Here is a 26467-nt window from a genome sequence, read left to right on the forward strand (position 1 = left end):
ATGTGGATTTTAAAACTCATTTGGGAACATGCTGAACTTTAAACCCACCTCTTAATTTCAAAATATTATAGGAATAACCTTGAAGGAAATGTTATTTTAGAAATAATTATGCTACCAGAGATGGAATAACATTATTCCAGATGCAAAGGAGAAAGTTGTGCATTTGGAATAGGATTGATATTTAGAAGATTTTTTTAAAAAGGTAAAAGTCTAATTCAACAAAAGTAATCTCTTCCGCAAACTTAAAAGCACCCAATTAAAATACTCAGCCTTGTTGAGTGTACAACTGTGAATGAAGCCGTTTCCCCCCACAATTAATAAAGGACAATAAAGACTACATGAAAAATTAAAGTATTTTCATACAGCTAATGATATTAACCTTCTGTAAGACTATGCATGTTTTACATCTTCCTTCCTCCTTTCTTTCCTTCTTTCCAATTCCTTTGTCTATCCCCCAAACATCCTTTAACTTTACCTGTGATGGAAGCTATCCTTGCTTCTATTTCAGACATGTCAGCACTCATCCTTTTGGCTTCTCCTGAAACAAGGGCTGACTGTGGTCGCGCGCGAACATCTGACAAGCTCTCCACACTGCTCCCACGAGATGGGGGTAAACTCAAACGGCCAGGATCACCCTGTTTCAACAGTCACATTTTTAAAAAGAAAAAAAATTCTGCAGAAGGCCCTCCATGATATGCACAGTATGTAGGTTAAAATATATTTCTATAATGTGCATTTTAAAAGTGACAGGATTTAAAATTTATAATTCAATAAATGGTAAGAATTTAGTTATTACTGGCATATAAGAACCAGATATCTGCAACTTTCAAAAGACTAACTTTACACAGATAAAAATTGAGTAGAATTAGGCCAATATTGTTGCAAGAGAATCTTTGTATTTTTTCATCCTACTTGAAATAAAACATAGTATTTTCAAAATTCACATAAATTTTTAATCCTTTCATGTCATACTAATATTTCTGTTAATTAAGGCAGCGATTTTAAAATATAAATTTTTTTTAACCTAATTAATCCCTTTAAATAAAATGAACTACTTTTTGATTTCATTGGAGATCTTATTAGAGCCTTCCAGTTTACCTTTTTGGAATAATTCAGTATTTTTCCATCCCCTTTCATGTTCTTTTCCTATAACTAACTGGTTCCAATTTTGTACTGTTTTTGAAAGAAGACGCTAATGTTTCGTAGCAGTTACAACACTTTTGTCCATCTTTGTCCATTTCATTATTATCGTTCAAAATTGCATGCATTGGCTTACCGGCTGCTTGGCTGTGTTTTTCATTTGCTGCGCCAATTTTGACTCTAAACGTTTAATAGTGTCATTGGTAGAAGCTCCTTGGAAGTCGCTTGGTTCCATGTTAGCATCACTCTTGTTACTTGTGTTTGTAGAAGTGATGTCCATGAATGAACCTAGAAATCAGTAACAGGGAAAAACATTTGAGAATTTCCATTAAAAATACTAAAGCGCATCTCTTCACTTGAGCGTTCTTCAGAAACCTAACTTCGCTTTAAAGCAACACTTTTGAAAACTTTTAATGAAAGGCAAGCTACAAGATTGCAACAGATCCGTTAATGTAAAAAGTAAAAGGAATGAAAAAGAATACACGACTAAGTACTATGATGATGTTCTGAAGTCAATCTTTAGCTTGCTCTGAAACTGTTGGGGTAGATGTTATATTAACAACATAACCAGCAACCTCATTCACAATTAGTGACAAATTCCATTATTAACCATAGAGGAGCACAAATACCTGAAAAATAACAGACAATATACATTCACAGTTTAAAGAGATAAATCATATCTTAAAATCATGTGCTGAGGGGGCAGAGAACAGGTAGTAAAGTCAGTACAATGCTACAGCTGGAAAGATTTTTTAATATACAGGTCACTAAGTTGCAAAGTAGCCAAGGAAACTTTATGCAAAATAACAGCAATTTGTTTGGAGATAGAAAACAAACTAACCAAGCAGTGGAAGGAGAAGACACTTAAGATTAAAAACAACTGAGTTGGGAAAACTGTACTCTAAACAATGAGAAGACCAAATGATCTTAATTTTCTATTATCAAAAGGATTTCTCTGAGGGCAAGACTACCTGAAAGCCTAGCCCACATTTTGTTCTATTCACCTTTCTAGCGATTTCTTTGCACTTAATTTAAATTACCATATTTACTGCATCTTAACATAAAACAATTGCAAGTTTAAATTGTGGAGATCACAACTGAAAGCAGGTGCAGCTTTCAAGAATAATAAAAATTTTAAAAATGCTAATTCCTAAACTTTACATGAGTCAAAGAGTGTCAGTTGCTAGCAACCTTCATGAGGAAAAAAGGAAGAGACCTTGAACGTGGATATTCAGAGACAGCTTTTACTATATGCTTGTTCTCCATTAAAGGTACACTTCAGCAAAACTATTTGGCTGAGAACACTAAATATGATGTGGTGTGAGGTCTTAACAAAAATATGGATTCCTGCCAATACTTAAGATTTTGGAAAGGTTACCTTTCCAAATTTGAGTTCAAAATCAATATGAAAATGTGTTTTATAATCCACCTGAATCATTTCATGTTGCTGTTATTTTCTCTTATTTATACATGTGTACCTGTACTAGTGGCAGAGTTGCTTTGGCCTTCATCTGAATACTGGCAAGGATACTGCAGAGGTTCATCAGCTCCTGGAAAGTACTGTGAAAAACAGCAGTGATTTGATACAAAAGTAATTAACAATTGTTTTAAAATTATTTTAATAGTACCTCATAAAATAATTGCGTTTCTTTCTCTTCTAAATAAATTATTATAAACATAATATATAATTTATATTTATAAGGTCATAAATTATATATTGTGTTTATAATAATATATTTAGAAGAGAAAGAAACACAATTATTTTTAGTAATACATTGAAATACATCTACGAATATTTTTATTAATTTTCCCAAATCTGTTATGAGTTAGTATACCTCTCCCATAAGGAGAGGAATGATTTCCCTTCTCTGCTGTAATAATTTGGTAACTTTTATCAAAAAGAGAGAGAAGGAGAGATAAAACATGCAATCCTGCCTTAGCGTGTGATAAAAGGCATACCTTTTATAATTCAATTTCCCAACTTAATAGGTTAAGAAATGATTAAGATACTAAAATAAATTTTTATACCCGCATCAAGTGTGTCATTATTTTAACAATTTCCTCCATGGATGGTCGTTGTGAGGGATCCTTGGACCAACAACGGGTCATTAAACTCTCAATTGGTTTAGGTAAGTTTTTGATCAGTGGTGGCCGAGTACCTATAATTGAAATTAGAAAAATAACCTTAATTTCTTAAACAGACGATAAGATGACTGACAGTGACTGATCTCTCTCCGGTATTTTGCTAAACAAATACAGGAAAACATATAGTTAATTGTAGCCTGAAAGAACTGGCCTGTACTTAATTTTCTCTCTTACAAACAAAAAACTGGCAAAAAGTTCCTTCGCACTACATACAAGTTACAATTACATACAAACAAGTAGAAAGAAAACTAAACTTTTCCTTCAGTAGCGGTTTGAATAAATTCACTGACTGACCAAATACAAATATTACAATGGTTAATGAATATGTTACCACTTTCTGAAGAATAAAGCTCTAGACCAAACTATAGGAAGCAAGCAGTAACAGTCTTTGGTTCCTAATGGTGTACTCACAAGAAAGGAAAAAAAATAAAGAAAGGAAAAAAAAGTATTTTTGAGGGCTGATTTTGCTCTTAAGAACTTCCTGAAAAATTATTAAGCGCTGGAAGTACCAATTTCGGGTGACTTTTTCATGGTCCATACACATTTTTAATTACATATTTGACTTTAACTGTTATATAACTATTCAGCTGTTTTTTTGGTTCAAGTTTCTACTCTTTTTACTATTTCAACAATGAGCACAATTAATGGACATCCAGTTGTGTTTAATACATGAGATGTAGTGACATTTTGCATAGAAAGCAGCAAGTATTTAAAAATGTATTAACCATAACAAGTAATATATGAAGTAAGAGTACCACAATGGTTTCAAGTGAGATGAAGTGCACTAACACTTCCTTCCTAAGAAGGAAAAGAAGGGGGGAAAAAAAAAGAAAAAAAAGAAAAAAAAAAAAAGAAAGAGAGAGGGAGAGAAAAAGGAAAAAAAGGGGAAGGGTTTTTTTTAAAACAAAAGTAGGGACAGCTAGGGAATTTGTCTTCCCCTAAAAGATACTCCCGCACCTTAGTGAGGCTTTCTGATTTATGACACATTTACGCTTACTTTTACAGTTAATGCTTTCATGCAAGGCACTTATCACTCCTAATCTCAATGACTCGTGTCCTTGAAAAACTGAAATGGAGAATCTCCTTCTTCATTCAAAAATGCCATTTGCAAACATCTATCTTTGTGCATTATTATGACTATAATGCTCATCCACCCTGTCACTGTCTGCCCCTTTCTCTTCTTCATTGAACAGGATGCCTGTGCTCACCTTAAGCTTCTAGCATTTAGTACTGAAGCAATGACACTCAGGCAGAGTACCGGCCTTCATTGCTTGTTTGTTAATTACATCTTCCAAACAAGGTCATGCTTTCTTTGATGTTGTCTTTCACAAATGGCAGAAACTCTTTGCAGACATTCACTGAACTACTTCACTATCATTACTTTATTCTTCTTAAAACTCTGCTTTGCCATGGTACCTAAAAACACACTGTTAAAAAAGTTACACCACTAGCATGAAGATACTACAGTGTATTATTCTGACCAATGTTGTACCACTGCTTTCTTTTGTCCCTTTGAATTCAATCATTGTCTCCTGTTTATATTCTATACCAAGCACAGTACAGTCCTGCTCCATGACTGCAGGTACCCAGATATAAAGGTAAAACAATTCAAACAGCAGAACAAAAAAACCCAAACAAACAAAACAAACAAACCAACCAGATGAGAAACAAAGTAACATTTTTAATGCTTAATGGTCCTGCAGGAGTTTGACAGTTTCTAGCATTTCTAAAGACAGGTCAAGTTACTTAAACTCACACATTTACTGTAGATGCCCAATTAAAAAAAAAAAAAAAAAAAAAGACAACTTGGCTAATAAAATCATCATTCAGACAGACAGTCAGGTTGTGGGTTATTTCTGTAGCGCACGATTTGGATCACTTTTAAAATGGAGTATCATAACAAAAAGAACATGGCTCTTTTCCCTTGTTTGTTCATACACTAGTTACACGTAGTAGGAAATGCAAGCACTGTAGCAGCCAAATAACACAAAACCCACACTGAGACAAAAGTGGCAGTGTCTAACTATTAAGTCTTTATGACAAAAATGCATATTTAATGAAGCATAAAACGGAAAAATTAGTAATTTAAAGGTGCACAGTTAAGAGTGGTTAGCAAATTTATAGGTCAAGTACACAACTTCAAATGCAATAAAGTATTTTCAACTCACCATTGTGAACTGCCCACATTATGCGGAAAGCTGGACCACCAATCTCATCAAATGGTTTCCTACGGGTGATTACCTCCCAGAGAATAATACCCCAACTGAAAACATCACATTTCTCACTGTAATTGCTACCTGGAAGAAAGCCATCAATATTATTTGTCTCTTTTCTATATAACACATTAAAAAGAAGTACAGTTTGAGCTGATAAATAGCTTTATATGCTTCCTTTCACTTCACATTTGTTTTGCTGAGAAAAAACAGTTTTCTAAAGCTGGCTGATTCATGCTAACTTAAATCTGAAATCATTTGACAGTAGGATCATTAAGAATGCCTCTCTCTGGAAATCAATCCTTTTCACTTGGAGTCATCCTGAAATGATAAAATGCATCAGTTTTCTTATATAATATAAAACGCAATTTATTAAGTTGCAAAGATCGCTTGCATTCAGGATTTAACTGACTATGCTTGCTTCCTCTAAATATTCTTCTTCAACTCACTTCTTCCATGTTAGTCACAATATGCCAGCCAATAATATCTCTGTCATATCCATTGCTCTTTATTAATTATAGGTCTTTAGCAGAACTAGTAAGTTACCATATGAACAAATCAGCAGATTCCTTCAATTCCTCATTGTCTTATTTCCTGTTTATTATTCTTACTCTTTTTGTCATGTCATTACTTAATTAAAGTTCTTTGACCATAAGTTCAATATTTGTAAGGTTCCTGTTAAAGGTGCAGAAGACATGTAGGTGATATAGAATAATGAATAAAAATGTTCATAGACTGCAAAGAAAGAATGTATGCTCTGTAACCGTAACTCATGCAAATACTAAAAAGAAATGTGAATGGCTAATGACACGATAATAAATATGTGAAGATAAATGATAGAGATTTGCTCATCTGTCTTCAAACAACGATCAAAATTAGCATCGAGTGGCCAAGGGATTTTTTTGTTAACATGTAATCAGAAAGCATCACCAAATCATTTCATAAACAGTGGAATTAAAGAAGCCTAGTTTCATGTGGATATCCATCATATAGCATTCAGTTACAACAGGCTCCACTCTGCCTATGAGCCATCTTCCTCTGCCCCCATACCTCTGACAAACTGTGCAAGGAAAGCAGCATTTTCTCAGGCCAGTTCTTGCAGACCAGCCAGTTTGCAATGCAGACAGGAGAGACAGGCTGCAGCATGAACCACAAAGTCCTCTCCAAGTGAAGGCACTAATTTGGACTTATCCCAGCTACTGATTTTACAAAACTCTTTAAGAACTTGGCATCTCCAAAACTCTTTACACCTGTACCAAAGTAGCTGAATGTGGCTAATGAGTTCAGAAGTTACTGAAGGGGAATAGCAAAGTCAGCTTTATCAGTCAGCTTTTTTTTCAAAGGTGCTGGAAAAGAAGGTACCTGTTAATGATGGCAGATTGCTAAGGGAAGCAAAACAGTCCCTCTCGTCTATGCAGCCACAGCACTTCTGTGAAACACAGCCTATGACAGGGAAGTAGTGTTATTCTCCTGTTTGAGCAAGGAAATTCTATTTTGTGGCTGAGAAGTCTTGGACCAATTCTGAAAACTGAGAGTCCAAAAGAAGTGAGAGAGTATTCTGTATTTTTCATTATGTAACAGACCAAGTTAGGATAACAAATAGACACAATCGTTCCTCAATTTATCCAATTATCCCAAAGCAATTTTAAAATAGTTTCTTCTACAGTGAGTTCTGAGATTAGAGCACTTGCTCTCTATCACTTTTTCCTGATCTAAATGACATCGTTTTCATTTAGATTGTTTGATCTGTACAAGGCTTTAGGTGCCCTAATATTTAAAATGGGGAGAAAATCTTAATATTAGGGCAGTTACTTCAATGAGCACTCTGCCATCTACAACAGATACTTCTTGTGCCTTTACTGTTCTCATCTAAAAACACTAGTACTAGAACAGTACTAAAATATTAGCATTTATCCCACTGTTGAATTCTGATGCAGTAGCATCAGCAAACGAATTTTTAACAATTTTGACATTTGACATGATAATTTTAGTAGTTTAATGACTGTTTCAAGAGTAACTTGATATGCTGCATCATAGAAGCTACTAGATTCCTTTTTTTCCTTGACACTTTTATAAAGATTTGTGCCATTATCAGTAAATGCTTTCAGATAAAAGTACATAAAACCAACTGTAAACTCAAGGCTTCTGCTGCTGTCCAACAATAAATTTGCAATACAAGATTTCTTTGTTCTGCCTTGCTGAATTCATACACCAGAGGAATTCCCTCCTACAATATACTTATTTCAAAATCTGGTTTAGATTAAGATTTTTCACTCAAAAAATATCTAGCTTTAACACGGATCGTCCAATTGATTATTTCTGAAAGAAAAAATTATCTCTTATTTATACAATTTAATTTAATAGTACACAAATGTTAAGAAAAGAAGCATCTCTAGCTAGAGTTAAAGAAATAGAGTAGGTGCCTCAATATGAAGTGACATAATGGAAAATTTTTAGGCACCAGAATTAAACAGATCACCGTTGGGTGGGTCCTCTAAGCAATATGTGGGAGAAAAAGGTACCTTCAAAACAAAAGCTCCAAAGGTGGTGTTCAGGACAAAACACCTCCTAAAAACATATGTGGACATAGATAATTTGCTGCTCCTCTCTGGAATAAGGACAGTAAAAGAAGAGAGGCCACTTGGATCCAGAATCTGGGAAACCACTGCTGCACATAGGCACTTGCCAAATATATCAAAACCAGGACACTTGCTTCCTAAAGCAGGAAGATGACTTCTCCAGACCTCTCTGCTAATTTCAATGATAATTTAAGGTACTGACTGGCTAAAAGGTGTTTAATTTGTGACCTAATATTGACTGGATTATTTCTCTGACAATCATGCAGCAATTATACCTATCTAATTATCAAGTGTCATCAGTCTTCCGCAGCTACACTCCAAGAAATAGCTTGTTTTCCTACTTAACTAAATTAACTGTTAATAACAAGTTCCTCACTATGTAGGAAAGAGGAAGTACATCAGATCTCTAGATTACACAAAAAGCAGACAAAGATGGAGTTACAAGAAAGTGAGGGATTGAAAACGAAGGCAATTATGTTCAATTTAGAGACACTAATAGGGAAATTCTAAAGATAAAAGCTGATCAGAATAGGGAGTGAAAGTAATGACAGTATATTTAAATGTCAGAAGAGTTTGAAATGACTTAAGAATCGTGGAAACAGCACAAACCTGGCTAAATAGCCCTCTGGCTGTGTTTTACTTGCTTACAAAATAAGAAACAGCAGCTGTCTAAAGGTACTTCTTATGTAAATCTCAGCAATGACACAAATAAAGGTTCCACATCTTCATGTAATTACCTAATATTAACATGATAGAGTCAATTCAGTGCTGTTCTTCAAAACTCTGCATAATTATTTGGCAATATACAATCATACAGATTTTTAAATAAACATTAGACTTCTGTTTCTGCCAAGACTCTTTCAGCTGTTACCTCAAATTTAGTACACTGATTGAAATAAAGTAAGCTTACATGATGCTCTTTTTCCTATACCAAATTCATTCACAGTTGCATCCCTAGAAAGAACACATAATATTGACACTGTCAATTATTGTTACCTTCAAAAACTTCAGGTGCCATCCAAGCAGCACTTCCCTTATTGTTGGTCATGTGTGTTTGAATATCACAGGCTGTACCAAAATCACAGATTTTTAGAACTGTCCCCCCAGCTACCAAGAGCAAACTGTCAAAGAAAAAAAACCCAAATTATCATTATAATGTAGCTGAATATTTAAGACTTTGCTTCTCAGTGCTTTAGTCTTATAATTTGAGAAATAAGTAGGTCACTTGTGCCTAAGCTGAACATAGATAATATTTTAAAATAATAAGATATTTTAAAATAATCAAATATATATTGTAATTTATTAATATTTCTACATGCTAGATTTTAAATAAATATCTTTAGCTATAGTAAACCACTAAGCATATATTGACAAAATTAGTCTTTCTGATGCCAGAGGCTGGAAAACAACAAGTGCTGTAACAATTTTACCAAAAGAAGAATGATCAAGACTCCCATTAATGTCAGTCAACGTAGCTATTTATTTAAATGAAAGCACTTGAAGTTACATGTTAACAGCTCTCCAAATCAAAACTGGGGATACAAGAAAGAATTAAAGATTTAAAGTGTGGCTTCACGTTATAATTTTATCTGGTAATAACTGCAGGCTACCACCAAAAGGGGGTTATCCTGCTGATCCCCAAATCTCTGTTTCCACCTAATCTGTAGAGCCAGATCTGAAGCTGTAAAACAAGTCAGATCAACAAACTGACTGGGCAGAAAACTATTCATTTTTGCTTCACTGGAAAGTGATGGGAGATTCTGGCAGGGGTAGTAGAACAGGCAGAAGGAGGGGATAGAGGAGGATGGCCATATGGGGAAAGAGCTCTAATATATCAGGTTAAATATGACGTCAAAACCCAGCAACCAAACAACCCCCCACCTAACGTTCTCTTATTGAACACCACAGCCCGTTGTAAAACTGGGCCATTTGAAATGCCTCTGATTAGAAGCCCTATCCCTATCAAAATCCTCTTCCATGATGCAGGGCAGGAGCAGGATGTTTTTCCAGTTTAACAGAAAGTAACTGAGTACAGTTCACTTCCTGTACCATGCACCACCATTCCGTAACTGAAGTTTCAAATGCACAGGTTTAATTTAGAATATAGTACATTCAGTAAAGTTAGTATCAATTAAAGGTATTTCTTTCAAATGCAATGAAATTATTATAAATGATCTTAAATTCCAATTGTACGAAAATATGAAATACGAGCCATAAACCTACTTCGGTGGTTTCAGGTCTCTGTGGATTAGAGCCTTTGGTTTCATACTGTGGAGATATGCCACTCCTTGGGAACACTGTAAACACCAACTCATGGCATGTGCAGCAGTATAATGAGGCAGAGGTTCAGCACCATGCAGCACTGCAAAACAAAGGCACAAACTAAAAAGAACTTTATTGCATATTACAACAGATACAATGGAGTTAACAACATACCAGTCAGAAAGCTCTATGGAATCTAAGTAATTATCAATGCCTCATCACTGCAACTGAAAATATCCTTCTGCAGACTGTTAAAATAATGGAAATGTCAAAATATTTGCCATTTTTTAGCTATGTTCTTCATAATTTTTGATGTTAAAATTCAGTACGAAAGGTGGTGCTTGTTCTCAGCTATCCCTGGTAAAGTGTATGTTAAACAAATGCTCAGGGAATTTGCAACTTAAGGAAGAATCTTTTCAGATGTTCCACTGGAAAACCGTAAAGGACTTGTATAAAATATAACAAACTGATATCAAGAAACAAACCAGTGGACTGAAAAGTGTTTTTTAAAAGCATACTCCTTTCTCCTTAAAATTTTTCTAAGAATTTCAAAGAACCACACAATGGTTGGTGTTGGAAGGGACCTCTGGAGGTCCACCAAGCAGGGTCAAGCAGGCCACCCAGAGCCAGTTGCCCAGGACTGTGTCCAGTTGGCTTCTGAGTATCTCCAAGGATGGAGATGTACGTATGAAACAACTTTATATTTTAGATCACGTTTGCCCTAACACGAGCACTTCCACTCCAGGAAGACACTATGTTGAAATGATACTCACCATTGTACAGAGAACCTCCTTCAGCATACTCCATAACAAGACACACCTTTGGGGGGGGAGGGGACAAAAAATAGGGATGTTTTAAATGTAGGGGCGGAAAACAGCTTTTGTAAACTGAAAGGAAAGTTCTTTGAGAGGAACTGCAAAGTCGTCCTACCTAAGCTAATGGAAAATTTATCTATGAGATGAAGAGTCAGTTTGAATGGTACATATTTACATTTAAGAAACAGAAATCAGTTTTATACTTAGTTCCCACTGTAAGTTAGGAAAGAAGAGAATGACCTCCCCCCTCCAATCTTGAAAAACAAATGCTGTCTTCAAACTGCAAGTCATTTGCCTTTATTTTTTTTTAGTGGCTTACAAAAAATTTTAAGTACCATGTCAAAAGAATTTCACTAGTACTAAGGAAAAAGGGATGCAGCATTATTTTAACCAATTAAATAGCCTATACTAGAATTAAGTAAGGATACATCTGTCCTGTCACAGTACTTGCTTTTCTGCTTTAAGAATTTGTGGGACTGTTTGCAGCTGTGGCAGAAAGAAAGCAGATCCTGAAAATTGCATATGTGAGAATAGGAACTGATTTACAAGCTATGAACCATGTGTTGCTAATGTATTTTCTTTTTGGTATTGCTGATTTGCAATAGGACTGTACTATGAATGACACTACATACGTAATACACCAGATGCCGTTCTGACAAACTGAAGTATAATCGGTGTTTCGAAACAGCATTTGGGGTTTTCTTGAAAGAATTTATTTTTCATAGCAGGGGAAAGAAAAAACAAAACCCTGAAAATATCAACCAACCTACATATCTGTGTATTTCCTTATTATGGCTAAAATATACAAAATATATATAAAAATATACATTTTTGTATATAAAATACACATTTTGTGCATTGATGCTTGCATATGTTAAGCTAGTCACCTTTTGGCATACTGACAAAGCTGTGACTTACTGGGTTTAGACAGGCTCCATATAACTTGACAATATTGGGATGGTTTACTCGTGACAGTTGTCGAAGCTGCAATACAAATCACACTTCATTTCAAACCATGGGAAAAAAAGGCTAATGCTTTATTTTCACATCTACAATTCATACACCAAAACAGCAATTACCGTTTTATATATCTGCATAACCCTAGATGGTGATTTTAGGAATTACAAGACTAATATCCCTGTTTGCATTTTAATTTATGTAATTAGGTTTGTATCTAACTGGAAGCATATTTAAAAGAAATTTAAAAGAACTTAAATTTAAAGAAAGTATTTTTTTCATGGTGTAGTAAAATCACTCAAGTCATAAGCACTATAGGTTCAGTGCTCTTCCTGAAGCCTCCAATTCTGGAATCCTGATTGTCTGACTTCATAAACAATCTGAATCATATTGGCTTTATTCACAATATAGAAAATTACTGTTCTTAAAAAAAAACCAACCCCCCCCCCCCCCCCGAATAAGCCAGCCAGTTTAATATTAATGTGACATATTTCCAAGAATCTACTGCTGCTTGTACTAATTGATGATCAGACTATTTTGCACTGAATTTTTCTTTACCAGTAGGTAGTAGAAGAGAAGGAAAAAAAAATTTTTTCTCTTTACACAGACTTCTGGGGCAGCTTATGCTGTTCATCGTCTAGGGAGCTAATGTTATTTTTTTGTGTACACTTCAGAAGTTCTAAAAAACCAGAATGGAGTATCACAACTGATGCTTGCACTGTGTAGGGTTTCCTGAATCCCACTAATTACTGAAGTATTTCTGGGCTTATCTTCTCAGATCTCTTTCGAACACAAAAATGCTAAGAGACTGATTAGATCTACTCAGTATTAAATTAGACTCAGATTAATGACATTTAAAACTTTCCATGGTAATGAACGACATACAAATATTTACACAGAGAGGCCTATTACAAATATGCTTCCTTTAAACCTTCAGTGTGTTACATTTTTAGTTCCAAAATTAAGAGATTTATTTTTAACATATTTTGTATATCTTGAACATCCTAAATTCTTACTGACTAATACTAAGCAGCACATCACAATATATCTCATTTAAACTACATGGCTAACTTTTGATTCTAGAAAACATTACGTATCTTGGGAAGTTTATCTGCATATCTGAACTACTCAAGATCTTTCTGAAGAAGTAGACACTGAATGGGAAGAGTGATTGCCCTTAAATGAGTTACATGTATTAATAAACTTATACGTAAGAAAAAATAATGACATTATTAGAACTGCTGAAAAAACTAAGAAACAGTTTCAAATATGGACCTGATTGTAGGAAGAACCTACGCTGTAGCCCCTGGAAGTGTTAATCAGCTCCAGGATTTCAGTGGGTGTTTCAGCTGCACCCTGACTCCACACTGGGATAGAATCCAGGCACTGGCGTTTCCCCAACCTGCGTGTCCTCCTCTCTCCCCCCTTTCCTTCCAGTTTTTATGGGAAGTGAACTAAAGGAGCTGTAATGTGCTCTGACAGGTGTCCTGTTCTGCATGACAAGGGGTTCAGTACCTCTACTGGGCTGCATTTACCTTGTAATACAGACATAGCTTTTAGCACGCTAAATACACCCATGAATTTAAGAAAACAAGCTCTAGCAAACCCCACATTTTCCAGCAAACTTACTGTACCTCTACGATGAAGGCTTTTCTTTCAGATTCACTTTCTATTTGTTTAATGGCTACATCTTTAGCTCGCCATTTTGCCTTGCAGACCACACCAAAGGCTCCTCTTCCAACAACCTAGAACAAAGTAATACGAAACACTTGAGTTAAAACTTGAAATGGTTTTCTTTGCTGCACAGGACTTCACAAACAGAAAAGAAATTTATCTTAGAAAACTGAAGACATGCAGAATTGTGTTTTGCAGCAGCAATTTAATATTATGCCGTCAAAGCATAACTGGAGCTTAGTTAAGCTTCCTCCAGAGATCATTTACAGAAGAAATAGGAAAACACACATACAAAACATTTTATTATTAACATGCAGTAACAGTATTTCAGAAAAAACATGATCTTCATTATTTCAAACAAGATCTGTTCAGAAGAAAATTAGGGGGATGACGGTAAATTTATTTTTATAGATTTGACCAGTGAAATTATATCTATCTGCCGTATTCATTTATGCTTGCTAGTAGTAGGAATTCAAAATTCTGAAATTTAAATGCATATGCAAACAATTGTACAGGACCATGCTGAAGTCTGGATGAGGTGTTCAATGTGCTCAAAATTATCCTTCCATTTTCTCACAGATGCCTCAAAAGCATAAGACCAGTAAATTCTCCTGAGAGTTGTCCAAATAAGCACAGTGTCTGTATAAACTATGCTTTCTCTATTTTTGTTGATGTCTGCTTTCTAGTTATTTGGAATTAATATTGCGTAAAAATATACAAAACCAGACAAGAGTCATAACTCTTTCACTGTAACTTCACAGAAGCAGTAGTAGCAGCTTCTGCATACTATATTATTCAAGAATCCTTTAACATTTGCTGTGAAGAAGCGCTAACACCACCACTATTTGGAGCAGTTCTTTGAAACCAAGCACAACAATGAAAGCAGGGTAGAGAGAAGTGTCCTTTTTCTATGAGGTCACTTTCAGTTACAGGTGAGTTACAAACTACAGTAAATTGAAAGTTCACTTCTTTTAATTGTGTTCTTCAGGAGAAAAATGGCAGCATACAGAAATAACAACAAAACATGCATATGCAATGTAAAGTTGAAACTACACTGTCACCAAAACAGTGACTCTAACTGCTACAGGAAAGCACAGACAAGCAAGTTGTTACACATATGCCCAAAAGAAAGGTGGAGAGGAGGAGGAGGAAACGGAAGGCACACAAAGGTGCAGAAGAAGCTAAGGGAGAGGAGCTCCTCCAACTCCAAAAAATGCAAGGCAGGGCAGATGAGAAGGATGGTGGGGAAAGAAATGGACAAAGGGCTAGGTGGGCTGGTCTCAGATTCTGTATTTGGCCCTAGCAGCCTTTCTTCACCGTTGGTTTTAACAGCATTCTGTGCTTGTGTTCCTAGTCCTCGATTTCAAGTAATATCATATGTATCCTGAGGAACAAAGCAGACACTTCTAATGAAATAAACACTTTTTTGGGAGGTGAACAAGAAAAGAAGGGAAAGAAAGGGGAGTAGGGAGAGGGTGGAGTGGAAGCATTTGTAAATGTGATTACCATAGCAGTTTATTATGACAAAATTTAATTTTACTGTCTTCCTTAAATGGGTAATGCACACACACGAATATTATTTCGGATAGAAAAACACACTTCCCAAAATTAAAAAGCTCTTCACTAGAAAGTCACAGTTATTTATGACTTTATCCAATAAAAAAGGGAAAAGATTCGGGGGGATATTAAAAATTAAAATATAGAGATGCAACATAATTAAGGGACCCACAAAATGTTCAAACATAATATTGCATCCATATTGTAAACAGTACACTGATTCTTATAGGTTCACTAGTGAATTCACTCCTTAACAGGATGGTTTCTTAAAAGAAAAGTGTGATTTGTAGGAGATCAGTGAATAACCACACATTCCCAATGCTGAAACAATGCAAACTGCCTGCTGCCTGAATGCTCATTCTTTGAGGAAATAACATTTAATAATTTTACCTCTTTTTTTTGAGGTGCCCCCCAATATAGTAATAATCCGGAATGTAAAATAACAGTGCTGATCCAGAGAAGGCAACTCAGTAGCCAGGAATGTACACGCACCAGATTGTACTTGTCAAGGCTCCATGTCAAAGCAAACTGACTACCATGTACGTAAAACCATGCTTGGGTTAGGTTCTCACTACATGCTTTCCTAATAAATAAATAGCGAAGCTGATTTCCCCCGAGAACAGGGTAGATAATGCTGCAGGTGCATAGCTCAAGACGTGCTAAACTTTCATGCTGAATATGAGAATGTCTGCAATCAAGGGCCCAATTTGAGAAGAGGAAAAATATAAATTAATAATCAAGATTTTGCATTAAGAAAGATGAGAAAAGGGTAAGTGTGCTCAATATTTTTGTATCCATCTCACATATGGGTATGAGACAGAGCTGCCCAGGAATGGTGATCAATGGCATTTTTCCTCTTCTGGTTTCCCTGATATACACAAAGAAGTATTTTTCTCTTTTACATTACAGCATGCACTTCACCTTTCAGGATCTCCTGGCTTCTCACCCTCCACAACAGTGGTTCATAGACTGAGTCTACCACAAGATATCCACAGCAGATCCACAGAATGTGCCCCATTCTGCCCCATGTAAAAAGGGACCTGTTGATTGTAACCTCCTCCCCCAGCTACAGTATAGGGCCTTGACTCTTCTCTTGATATAACACACACCAACTATTTTCTTGCAGTACACAACTCAGATTGGAAACACCAACCCATATGAATGATAGTTAAGCAGCCTACAAAAATAGTACACATAAACAAACTGGAAACAGTGAGTCACCTGAAGACCTAAAAGTCCAAATAGTCTCCCTTGGTATTTCCTCTTCTCTCTCAGACCATGTTTTGAATGAAACTGCCCAATTTCTTGGGGTTGGCGCACCCCCCCACCTTCTACTGGCACAAGAGAGCTGACCACTACAATCCCTCTACCCACCTCGCACAGTGCATGAACAGACCTACAGTTTAAGAAAAATCTCATCAGTCTGCGTGTGCCGTAAGTCTGCATCTCACAGAAGTGCTGATTTACTGAGCACACGGAAATCATCCGCTGTGCAAGCACATGTAACTCAGATAGCAGCCTGCTCACACCTGAGAAGTACTAAGGACAGACGTTAACGAAACAAGGATGCCACAGAGCAACTTGGGCAGGACGAACTGCACTGGCAGCAGCAATTCATGGTCTGCTGCTCCCCTACGATATGGAAGAACCCAAACTGCTCAAGTAACTGGGAAGAACTCTTCCCTCCATGTAGGGAAAAGGAGGTGTGCATATAATGATTTCTCCTAGCTGTATATAATTGGCCTTATGGCACAAGGCTGAGTGAGACTCCTTTTAGAAGGCTCCTTTTCTCAATGTACCTTTTCTCACACTCATTCATGGTTTTTGACTATGGCTCTGTTTAAATTTAATTCGGTGACACGGAAAAAAATTGCTATTTGGGAACAATGCATATATGTCAGTTATAAGATTGGTCTCAGATACATCTGATAAAGTTTAATGAAGCAATTTGACTTTTTTTTTTTTAACTTAGCCTGAATCATTTACAACAGTTTGTGACGGATCAGGCTTACTTTTTTTGGCTAGTCATATCTTTTCTTGCTGAAAAGACTTGTATTTGTCCATATGTACAAGTATATTATATGTATTACATATATAATTTTAATATTATGACCATGTAACATTTATTACATATATTTTTATATATTAAGTATATTTTCCACATGTATGTAAAAATAAAATTACATGTATAACAGAAAAAAGAAAGCCCAAGTATATTTTGCATTTGATTCTACATAGTTAAATTCAGCCCATAAGCCAATACAATTACATATTGTTCCCCTGAAGATAAATCCATAACTATTCGCAAGTTCAATACCAAGAACTGGTACATGTATTTCCAGTTCACATACTAGAGAAACCATTATTTTTCAATTTTGCTGTATTTTTAAATAACAGTTCTATTCAATGAAGAAACTAACATAAATGAGTACATCACCCAATGCCATGTTTTACATTGTGCCATGAATGTCACAATATTTGGGCTCTAGTCGAAAAGTGGAATAAATTCCAAGAACCAGATGCACTTTATGAAGTCCTGCTGATGACTGGGGCGGGAGGAAGGGGGAAATCACTGTCAGACACCAACAGAAGAGCTTACCAGGAAATCTAAATCTTAATTACATAATAGAAAGCTGCAAGACCCTCAGATATATAAATTTTATGGTTGGTGAAAAGTTTGGTAAATGCCTATGCAGTCAAGGTTTCATAACAATTTATCAGTGACTTGGTGCCTGCTTAGGCAGAGGGTTGAACTTGAGAAGAGGACACGAATGCACTGAATATTTACCTAGGATACAGGGAAAACAGAGAAGAGCTGATCCTCCATTAAAGCAGCTCAGCCTCTTGGACAGCCTACGAAAGGAGCAACCGTCAGAAGCAATGACGGATCTGATACGAACTTGAAGTTTACCATATGTGAAAGCCCAGTATGTCTTTCCTACTTAATCTGGAAAAAGTGTCTTACTCATTGTAAAAACATACTTTATAATTGACAGAACAGAGCTTGTGGTGGATTCCACTTACATTTCATTTTCTTCCTTTAAGTTTTCACTGAACTTATTCTTTAAAGGAGTAAGTCTAGAATTTTTCAGAATAGTCTAAACACTACGTAGTTTCCTTCAACACCATGCGCTGGAACTAAGTAACTTAATAGCACAGGAGGGAGGCGCTGCCTGAACTTTAGTTTCTTCACGCTCATTCCTTCTTGTCCCCTGCTGTTGGTGCCACACCATATGTTTGGGCAGTAGTGCATATTCTGAATTATATGAAGCACAGTTAATGGAATTATTGACACAACAAATCAATAAACAGAAGTTGATCTGTAGCACTGTGTATGTTTGGAAAATGATCTAAAAATAAACGCATTCTTTTGGTAAAAGATTTTATCCCTCTAAATATCTTCTAGGAGAAAAAAGGAAAATATAGGGCAGATGACAGGTTTAGAAATAGAACACCAGTGCTTCTACTTTTCCACAGAACAGAATTAAGTTTGTCAAGAACCACTCGGTTAGTACAGGACACAGACACATTTTAAACTGGCAGAAATGCTTAAAGAGCTTTAAAGATTGAAAATTATATACAAATTTATTCCTCTCCCTATAAAATTCATACCAGTAAAAAGTTACGTTTTACTGTGCGACAAAGTGACATGGCGAAAGAGAGTGCCCTTTGCATGTTTTCCAGATAATGTATTTGGAGTCTTATTTAAAGAATATGAACCATACAAGATCCCTGGAACAAACATTACCTCTGCCTCTGTGTACAAATAGTATCAAATGCTGTACATAAACAAAGATACATGATACTGACTTGTAAGTATGTAGACTATACTGACTGGTAAGTATGTAGACTAAAATCATGCAGGAAATAGAGATTGCAGATATGTTAAGCCCTCAAGGATGTATTTTGTTCTAAGTGATGTGACCAGTAATTCCCCCCTGCCCCCCGTAAAACAAGAAAAATGCATCTCTGTTTATTCAGATGCACCCTATTCCCCTATCAAATGTCAAAACTTTGGAAGAATTAATTTCAACTTCGCACTAACTGCACAGGTTTTCTACTCACTTAAAAATATAAAGATACAAAGTTTTCACCTCTACCCATGAAATTTCCATGTCAGTTAGCTCTGCATGCTGGATACCTAGTGCTTTTCTTTCTAAAAAAACCTTGCTGGATATATAAGACAGCAATAAAATATAATAGCTCCCTGGTTAGTGGATGTAGTATTCTTTGGAGAATTGTCTTCATAATTTGCAGCATCTACATGACATGTTTGTTTACAATTTTGGAAAGCAAGATAAGCAGTTAAAAAAAAACCAACACAAACCCAACAAAACCCATGCTTCCAAACAGACAGCAGTCTCTAAATTATCTTTAATATCTATGTCCCTTTGGTTACTGGTATATTTGCAAATGAAAGGTTTACGCAAACTGAACTTTTGGATCTCTCAAGCTTCAAACACAATGCAAGAGGAGGGGAAAAAAGAAAAAATGTTCTACAATGCTTTGTAAAAACAGAAACACACTTTTAAATGTAGTTGCTTCTATTGTTTCTATCTACCTGAGTTCCAGCAGTACCAATAAAGCATACTAATATTTTCAGTTTTTTACACATCTGCCCACATGACACATAGAAAGCACACAGATAAAAAAAAAATGAAGTGCCAAAAGAAGCCATGAACAACAGTTTACAGCCCTTAAAAATATATGCCTACATTTTCTTTCATTCAACCAGCCTCAGCTTCCAACTTTGGTTCCTCTGTGTGCGCTATGCTTTATTAAGCAGGTTGAAGCAAATCGGCCCCATGCCACAAATGACTGCGGCCAATACTCTGGCAGCACTTTTGGGAAGGAGTTCAGATCTGCCAATTCTTACAGCTACTTTCTTTCACTGGTTAAGTTTATTTGTACTAGTGCTCAACCCAATTCTAAATGTTGCTTTCCCTTTCTGGCATTCATACAGCAATGAAAAAAACCCAAACCCAAAACCACCCCCTGTGCCCCCAAAAAAACTGTCGTAAGCAATCCCACTAATTTTAAATGAACTAAGTAATTTAGTTTAGATTTAGTTTCCAAGTTTCAACTTGAAAGTTCTGCAAAACACTGTAGGAAAAAAATATTTCTTAATAAAAAAATTAGTTATTAAAAAAAGTCAACTTTTATTCTTAATAAATATACATAACTTCTGCTTGCCACAAACTAATACAGTTGGTCCATATTTAAGGCATCATCTGTTAGAGCTGCGCAACACTGTACAGTTATTATTTAGTGACTCGGCTATCTGAATTTAATTCTGTTTTAAGAAATCGTTCTCTTTTCAACTTCTTCAGAACATGTTTACGGAGTAAACAAAGTATCAAAGTACCATTGTATATGTTCCTAAAATTATGGGTGTTTTCAGAAATTCTTCCTTTGCTCTAAACACACAACCAACCCTCTTTGCATTTTGATAGCTCGGTCACTCTAAGAAATGTGTGCATCTCAAGCAAAGATAACAGTTTATCAGGTTATACTTTCATTCCAGCTTTTTACATACTGAAAGCCTTTTACACATCTGTCTCAAGAATGGAACTCACTTTAATTACCAGTAATTTAAAAACATTAACAAAACACTTGGCTGCTGTAACAGAATAAAGTGATTCATACTAGAACATCAGACCAGAGAGGAGATTCTAGTTTTAGACACAAAATTCTGGGTAATAAGGCACTCGGGGTGAAGGACTCCAACATGAGTTGGGCTTGCTGGGCTGGCACAGTCTAAAATTACTGGTCTTTGAAAAACAAATATCATTCTGCAGTCAGTAAAATACTGCTAGAATCTACTGGGTGGGATAAAAAAGGGACATGTGCAGCTTGTTCTGTTTTAGTTTTTTTTCTTAGGGAAAGGCCTTTCCCCTTCCCCCCAATTTCTGATAGCAGTTAAACTGTCACTCAGTTGTGACTTCAGCTGCTGCATTAGACATGGGACTTCATTGTTATCTCATAAATATGCATCTTGCTTTCATCACTGGAGTAGAAGAGCCTGTGAAGTTTCTTTCCCACGCATTCTTTACGAGAGTAAGATATAAGGTTATTTTACAGGACACAAATTGATTCATTGAATAAATCTGCATATATAGAAATAAGTGTAAAGTCTTACGTTAACAGTTTAACTAGCTTATTAGCCATCTTCTAACACTGCACACTAAATTTCCTCCACATGAAATTGATGTTGTGTAACTTCTGCTATAAATTCACACTCCAGCTGACACTTCAACTATTTTCTTATGTAGATGAATGAAGACAATCTTCCACTGGTATAACTAACAAAAAATTTAAATAGTTATTTGAATTAAACCAGAAATGTATTTAGAGTAAAATCACAGAAAATTCTGGCGTATGTTTCCACCATGTACTAATTTATTGCCTTTGATTCTGGATGCCCAACTTTGCACCTTGAAGGCTTACTTTCTGAAAAAGGCTGAGAAATTGTAGATGTGACTGACTTCAAATGGATTCCTAACTACCGCCCTTAGCTCTTGAGAACCAAGCCTTTCGTATTCATGTCAGATATCCAATAATATTGTTCGTATCTGAAAGCACACCTGCGGTTCTTGTTCAAACTTCTTCCAATTTTGCAGATTGGTTTTCTACAACTGGACACAATCCCCCAGGACGTAAAAACAACGGAGGTAGTAACAACTCCATGTTCAGCAGCAGCTTACACAAATCCACTTTACCTTGTAGTGTAACGGACATAATCGGTCACTGCATCTCATTAACTTTTTAGAAGTTAACTACTGTAAAGGGGCACAAAAACCAGTTGCCTCGCTGTATTCCTCATTCTCTTGTCTCTGAACTCCTCTGCTCCATAACTGCAAGGAACACATGCAGTTCTCAGCACACTTCTCAGACAGTTAATGAAATTATTCAACTGTTTCAAAAATGTCTAAGGTAGGTGAACGTGCCATAAATTGCATCTCCTTAGTTGCTGGCACCTTAAGTACGTTTTCTAAAATAAATATTTAGAAAGCTTACCTGTTCATCTTAAAGAAAACATTACCCTAAATCCCCTTAGAATTAACTACTGTTGCCCAAATAGATTGTTGAAAATAAACTTCAGTGTATACTACAATATACTAGCAGAGCGTTAAATGACAGTTTTCAAATAATTTGCACTTTCAGACTGTTCAAAAGTAAGTTGCAACTACACAAATATGGCAATGGTTTTCAACCTGGCTACATCAGACAGTGACTGGGCAGGGCCACAGCATACATGACCAGACATGCATCTTTGGCTGCGCGATCCAAGGCATACACACATCATGTGATGAAGAGGTCCGCGTTTTGGTCATGTATGGGACTGTTATCGAGTTACATGACGGAGGAAGGGCTGTGGGATTTTCAGGAAAGAGTGGCAGGGAGCAGGTTGCCAGAACAATTCAAAACCAAAGTCTGGTCATTGCTTAGATGTGAAAACTCCTCTGGGAAGAAGAGATAACAGTACTTAGGCTAGATTTAAATATGAGATTTTAAAATAGGGCTAGTAGGCTTTTTATTGTTAACTTGATTTCAGTTATACTAAGTTTTCAGATAAATTCTGTAGTTTTATTTATTCAGTTTCTAATGATTTGTCCATCTAATACCTGAAAACTTCAGAGAGGACATTCTCACAGCCAAAAATTTCCATAGTAAAGTAGGGAACATTTCTGTTGAACCCAAGTTTTACGATGTTTTTCTCCTTCTAGTTTTGAAGATGCTCCCACTGTGCCACATCAATTTTGATTTGACTCCAACTCATTCATAATAATTATCTCAATATTTTACCTCAATCTAAGCACTTTAAATAATGAGAAGGCAACTTGGAGTTGGAGGCATGTTTGACTGGTGGGAAGTAATGCTACAGTACAGTTAGTCATGTGCATGGTAGCTACAACAAAATATGGTATATTCTTGATATTATCCAGTAGAGTTCAGCCAAATCTAAATGAAAACACAGTTATAGATCTCACATTTATTAGCAAGGACTCAGGGCCTGCAAGTATTCCAGAACTTCAATATCTATTAATAAACCAGTGGCAGAGTGGGACTGCTATCTGCTGACAAGACAGCCTTGATAATACAACAGCAAAGCTATGATTATACAAGCATTCATTTGAGTTCCAGTGTAGATCTGTTGTCACTCCATTTTGAAACATCTAAAGTTTGTCAAGCATATTAAAATATGACCATTTTGAGTCCTTACTGCCATTTAAAAATCCTTGAAAACTTCCAAGCCTGAAGTGAGAGCACAGAAAATCCTCAGTATTGATGTACATTTTGTTGTGACTGCAAAGTTGACTATTTGCGCTGAGACTGCACCATGAGTAAGATGGTCAACACCCACAGTTGAGAAAAGCAAGGTCTAAGTATGGTCTCTAATCCACCTGTTTTATAGTAAAGTAGATCTTATTTCTTCCTCTGTGCAACGACGTTTAGACTGTGTTCAGCACTATGGTATCCCCATTGCCAACAAGAATTTCTGGTAGGACAGGTACACAGAGCGTAACTCAAAATGCTACAGCAGCTGTCATCAGATTTTCTCATGGAGAGAACACTGTATCAGAGCTCCCCTGCTTGTATCACATGAGTTTGGTCATCTCCAACAGAGATACTACTTTGAGGATAATGCAACAGTCACATTAAATAAAGCACAAATTACTGCTTAGGCATTGTCTCTACATACATTTTTGTGCATATAGTCCTGTCTCAGCAGGTATTAGGCAGGTAGGTAGGACACAGACGAGATCTGAACGCTAAACCTTAGAATGATCAATTCTAGTTATACCAATTACACGCTATGCAGCTCCATATTTCCTACATGTAAAATAGCAATTGTCCTTGCTAACAGCCTTCCCAAGGGTGTCGTGAGGATTAAAGATTTGTATAGCATTTTACTCATTCAAAGTGCTATGTGTAACATACTAGATGTGCCTTCTCTGAGCCATCACAGGACACCTTTTTATGATGGATAAATTCCTATCAACTTTATTTTCTTCTTTGGGTGAGAAAAGCTATTTCTCCCAAAGCATGTGATTTGATCCCTGTTCATTACTAAGTGTTGCAAAATCATCAGCATATTATCAAATGCAAAAATATTTTCAGTTCCCAAACACCATAAAATTTTGTCACTTCAGAACAGTTAAATGCACAAAGGGAAGAGGAACGATTAGACTTACAGAGGCAAAAATCTTCATGATTGCCGTATTCATGGCAGAAAGGGGAAAAGGCAATCTTTAGGAAGACATTATCTCCTGAGAATTTCCAGTGTCTGCTACAGTGAAAGCCAAAGTTATCACAACACTACCTGAATACAGCTGAAAGTGCCCAGGTGTTCTATGAAAATATGGAAGATTTTATGTTCTGTGACCTCTCCCAGGCCACACAAGCCCAGCATAATAATTATGAACAAACCAGTATCTAGCAAACCACTTTAAAAACGTGAGACGCTGGTTGTCATATCTATAAAATACAAAACTAAATTCACTTCCACATAAACTTTTTAAGAAAAAGAGGGTAATTGTTACTGAAAGACAAAGATGCTAAATCTACAAATAAAGGGACTAAGACTGTTTCAGCAGTCTTGGGTGTCTGTTAGGTCCAAGCTGGCCTCATCAAATTCAGTACAGATCTGCATGAAGCAACTTCATTCCTGTAGAGATGTTAGCAGGGGAGGAAGAAAAAAATCCAACCGCAATATTTTTGTGTGATTCTGAGAGTTAACATTGTGGTATATACATACTACTGAGCCCTTTAGTAAAGCATGTAAGCTATCCTAGATGACACTCATCCTACTTTCCCAGGAAATCCAGACAGACAAAAGGTACATATGAAATGCTGTACTTTATCCATCCCATCCTAGCCTCAAAGAATTTAAGGCAATAATTTTACTATGAAACTTTCTACAGAAGAAGAAGAAGAAATAATACTGGCTTCCAACTATGTTATATAGTAACTGAATCTCACTTCCTGGGTAACATGCATAGGTCACAAATGAAACGTTACAGATCCATGAGTGCAACATCACTAATCTATGTTAAGAAAAAATAATAATTAAAAAATCTGTACGTCCTTACAGCTAACAGAGCTGTAAATTTAGCAAATAATTAACACCGGTATGATGATTATATATACAACGGTTCAGTTAGGTGGCAGAAGGAGAAAGCAGGGGCATACAGAAATAGAGATCCGAAAGAAATATCAGAATTAACAGTTCCCTCTTGTGACAGCGTTTGACAACTGTGTTTGCCACCCATACTAAAGCGGGTGGCAAAATGGGCGACGAAACTTTAAAAAAGTCCTGAATAAAGCTATTCTGCCTAAATAAACCACCACAATACAGCACCCAGCACCAGGATTGGTACAAGTAAACTGGCACCTCCACTCCCAGCCATACCGCCTTTGTTCGTCGATGCCAACCTCTGCAGCATCCAGAGAAGGAAACCGCACTGGGGGGGGTGGGGGTGTCCCGGCAGCCCCGCGCACCCAGGAAGCCCCCGCGGCCTTTTCCGCCAGCGGGTGGACGGCGCCGGGGTGGGGGGGCAACCCCGGGGGCCCTCGGGGGCTGCGCGGGGCCAGGCGCCGCGGCGGGGGCCAGGCTGGCCCCTCCGGCCCGCCAGCAGGCCGCGCCCGGGGAGCGAGGGGTGCGTGTGGGGAGGCAGCCCGGCGGCGGAGCCCTCACTCACCTCTTCCACCTCGATCTCTTTGTAGTCGATTTCTTCGAAGTTGAGGACCGGGGGGGTTTCAATCATTTCAGCGGAGGCGGCAGCGGACATCCCTCCTCTTTCACCTGGGGGAGGAGAGGCGGAGAGGCCAGGGCAGGCCGCAGGCGGAGGGCTCGGCGCCGGGCAGCCGAAGGCCTAGGCCGGGGCTACGCGGGGCGCGGCGGCGGCTCCTGCCCTCCGCGCGGGCGCCGGTCGGGGAGGGCCTGGCCGAGGCGCCGCCTGGGCCGCCGCGCAGGGCGAGGCCGCATCCGCGGCGGCCGCGGGCCTCAGTGGCGGCGGGCGGAGGCCCCGCCGGCGGCGGCGCCGCTCCGCATCCCGCGCCCTCCCGCACCCCCGCGGAACGCCGCGCCGGCTGCCCTAGGCCGCAGCCTCTGCGGAGCCTG

General features: G+C 37.2%; 1 protein-coding gene across 10 annotated transcripts in view; it reads right to left on the minus strand.

Annotated features, from left to right (window-relative positions):
- MAP3K7 (mitogen-activated protein kinase kinase kinase 7) overlaps window positions 1-26178 on the minus strand; it is a 49405-nt gene extending 23227 nt beyond the window's left edge. For 4 of the 10 annotated variants that reach the window (XM_075498384.1, XM_075498383.1, XM_075498381.1 and 1 more), the window contains exons 1-12: window positions 26046-26178; window positions 13746-13856; window positions 12073-12138; window positions 11113-11158; window positions 10301-10439; window positions 9074-9198; window positions 6861-6941; window positions 5454-5582; window positions 3169-3299; window positions 2619-2700; window positions 1277-1428; window positions 476-635 (exon numbers count right to left, since the gene is read on the minus strand). In XM_075498384.1, coding sequence (XP_075354499.1) covers window positions 476-635; window positions 1277-1428; window positions 2619-2700; window positions 3169-3299; window positions 5454-5582; window positions 6861-6941; window positions 9074-9198; window positions 10301-10439; window positions 11113-11158; window positions 12073-12138; window positions 13746-13856; window positions 26046-26135 — 1312 coding nt within the window. In that variant the 5' untranslated portion in view covers window positions 26136-26178. Of the gene's footprint in view, window positions 1-475; window positions 636-1276; window positions 1429-2618; window positions 2701-3168; window positions 3300-4493; window positions 4644-5453; window positions 5583-6860; window positions 6942-9073; window positions 9199-10300; window positions 10460-11112; window positions 11159-12072; window positions 12139-13740; window positions 13857-26045 lie in introns of those variants that run through there. The other 6 variants (XM_075498386.1, XM_075498385.1, XM_075498382.1 and 3 more) reach the window with 4 other exon arrangements.
- Between the last annotated feature and the right edge of the window lie 289 nt (window positions 26179-26467).

This window comes from Mycteria americana, chromosome 3, assembly GCF_035582795.1.
Source record: "Mycteria americana isolate JAX WOST 10 ecotype Jacksonville Zoo and Gardens chromosome 3, USCA_MyAme_1.0, whole genome shotgun sequence".
NCBI classification, from domain to species: Eukaryota; Metazoa; Chordata; class Aves; order Ciconiiformes; family Ciconiidae; genus Mycteria; species Mycteria americana.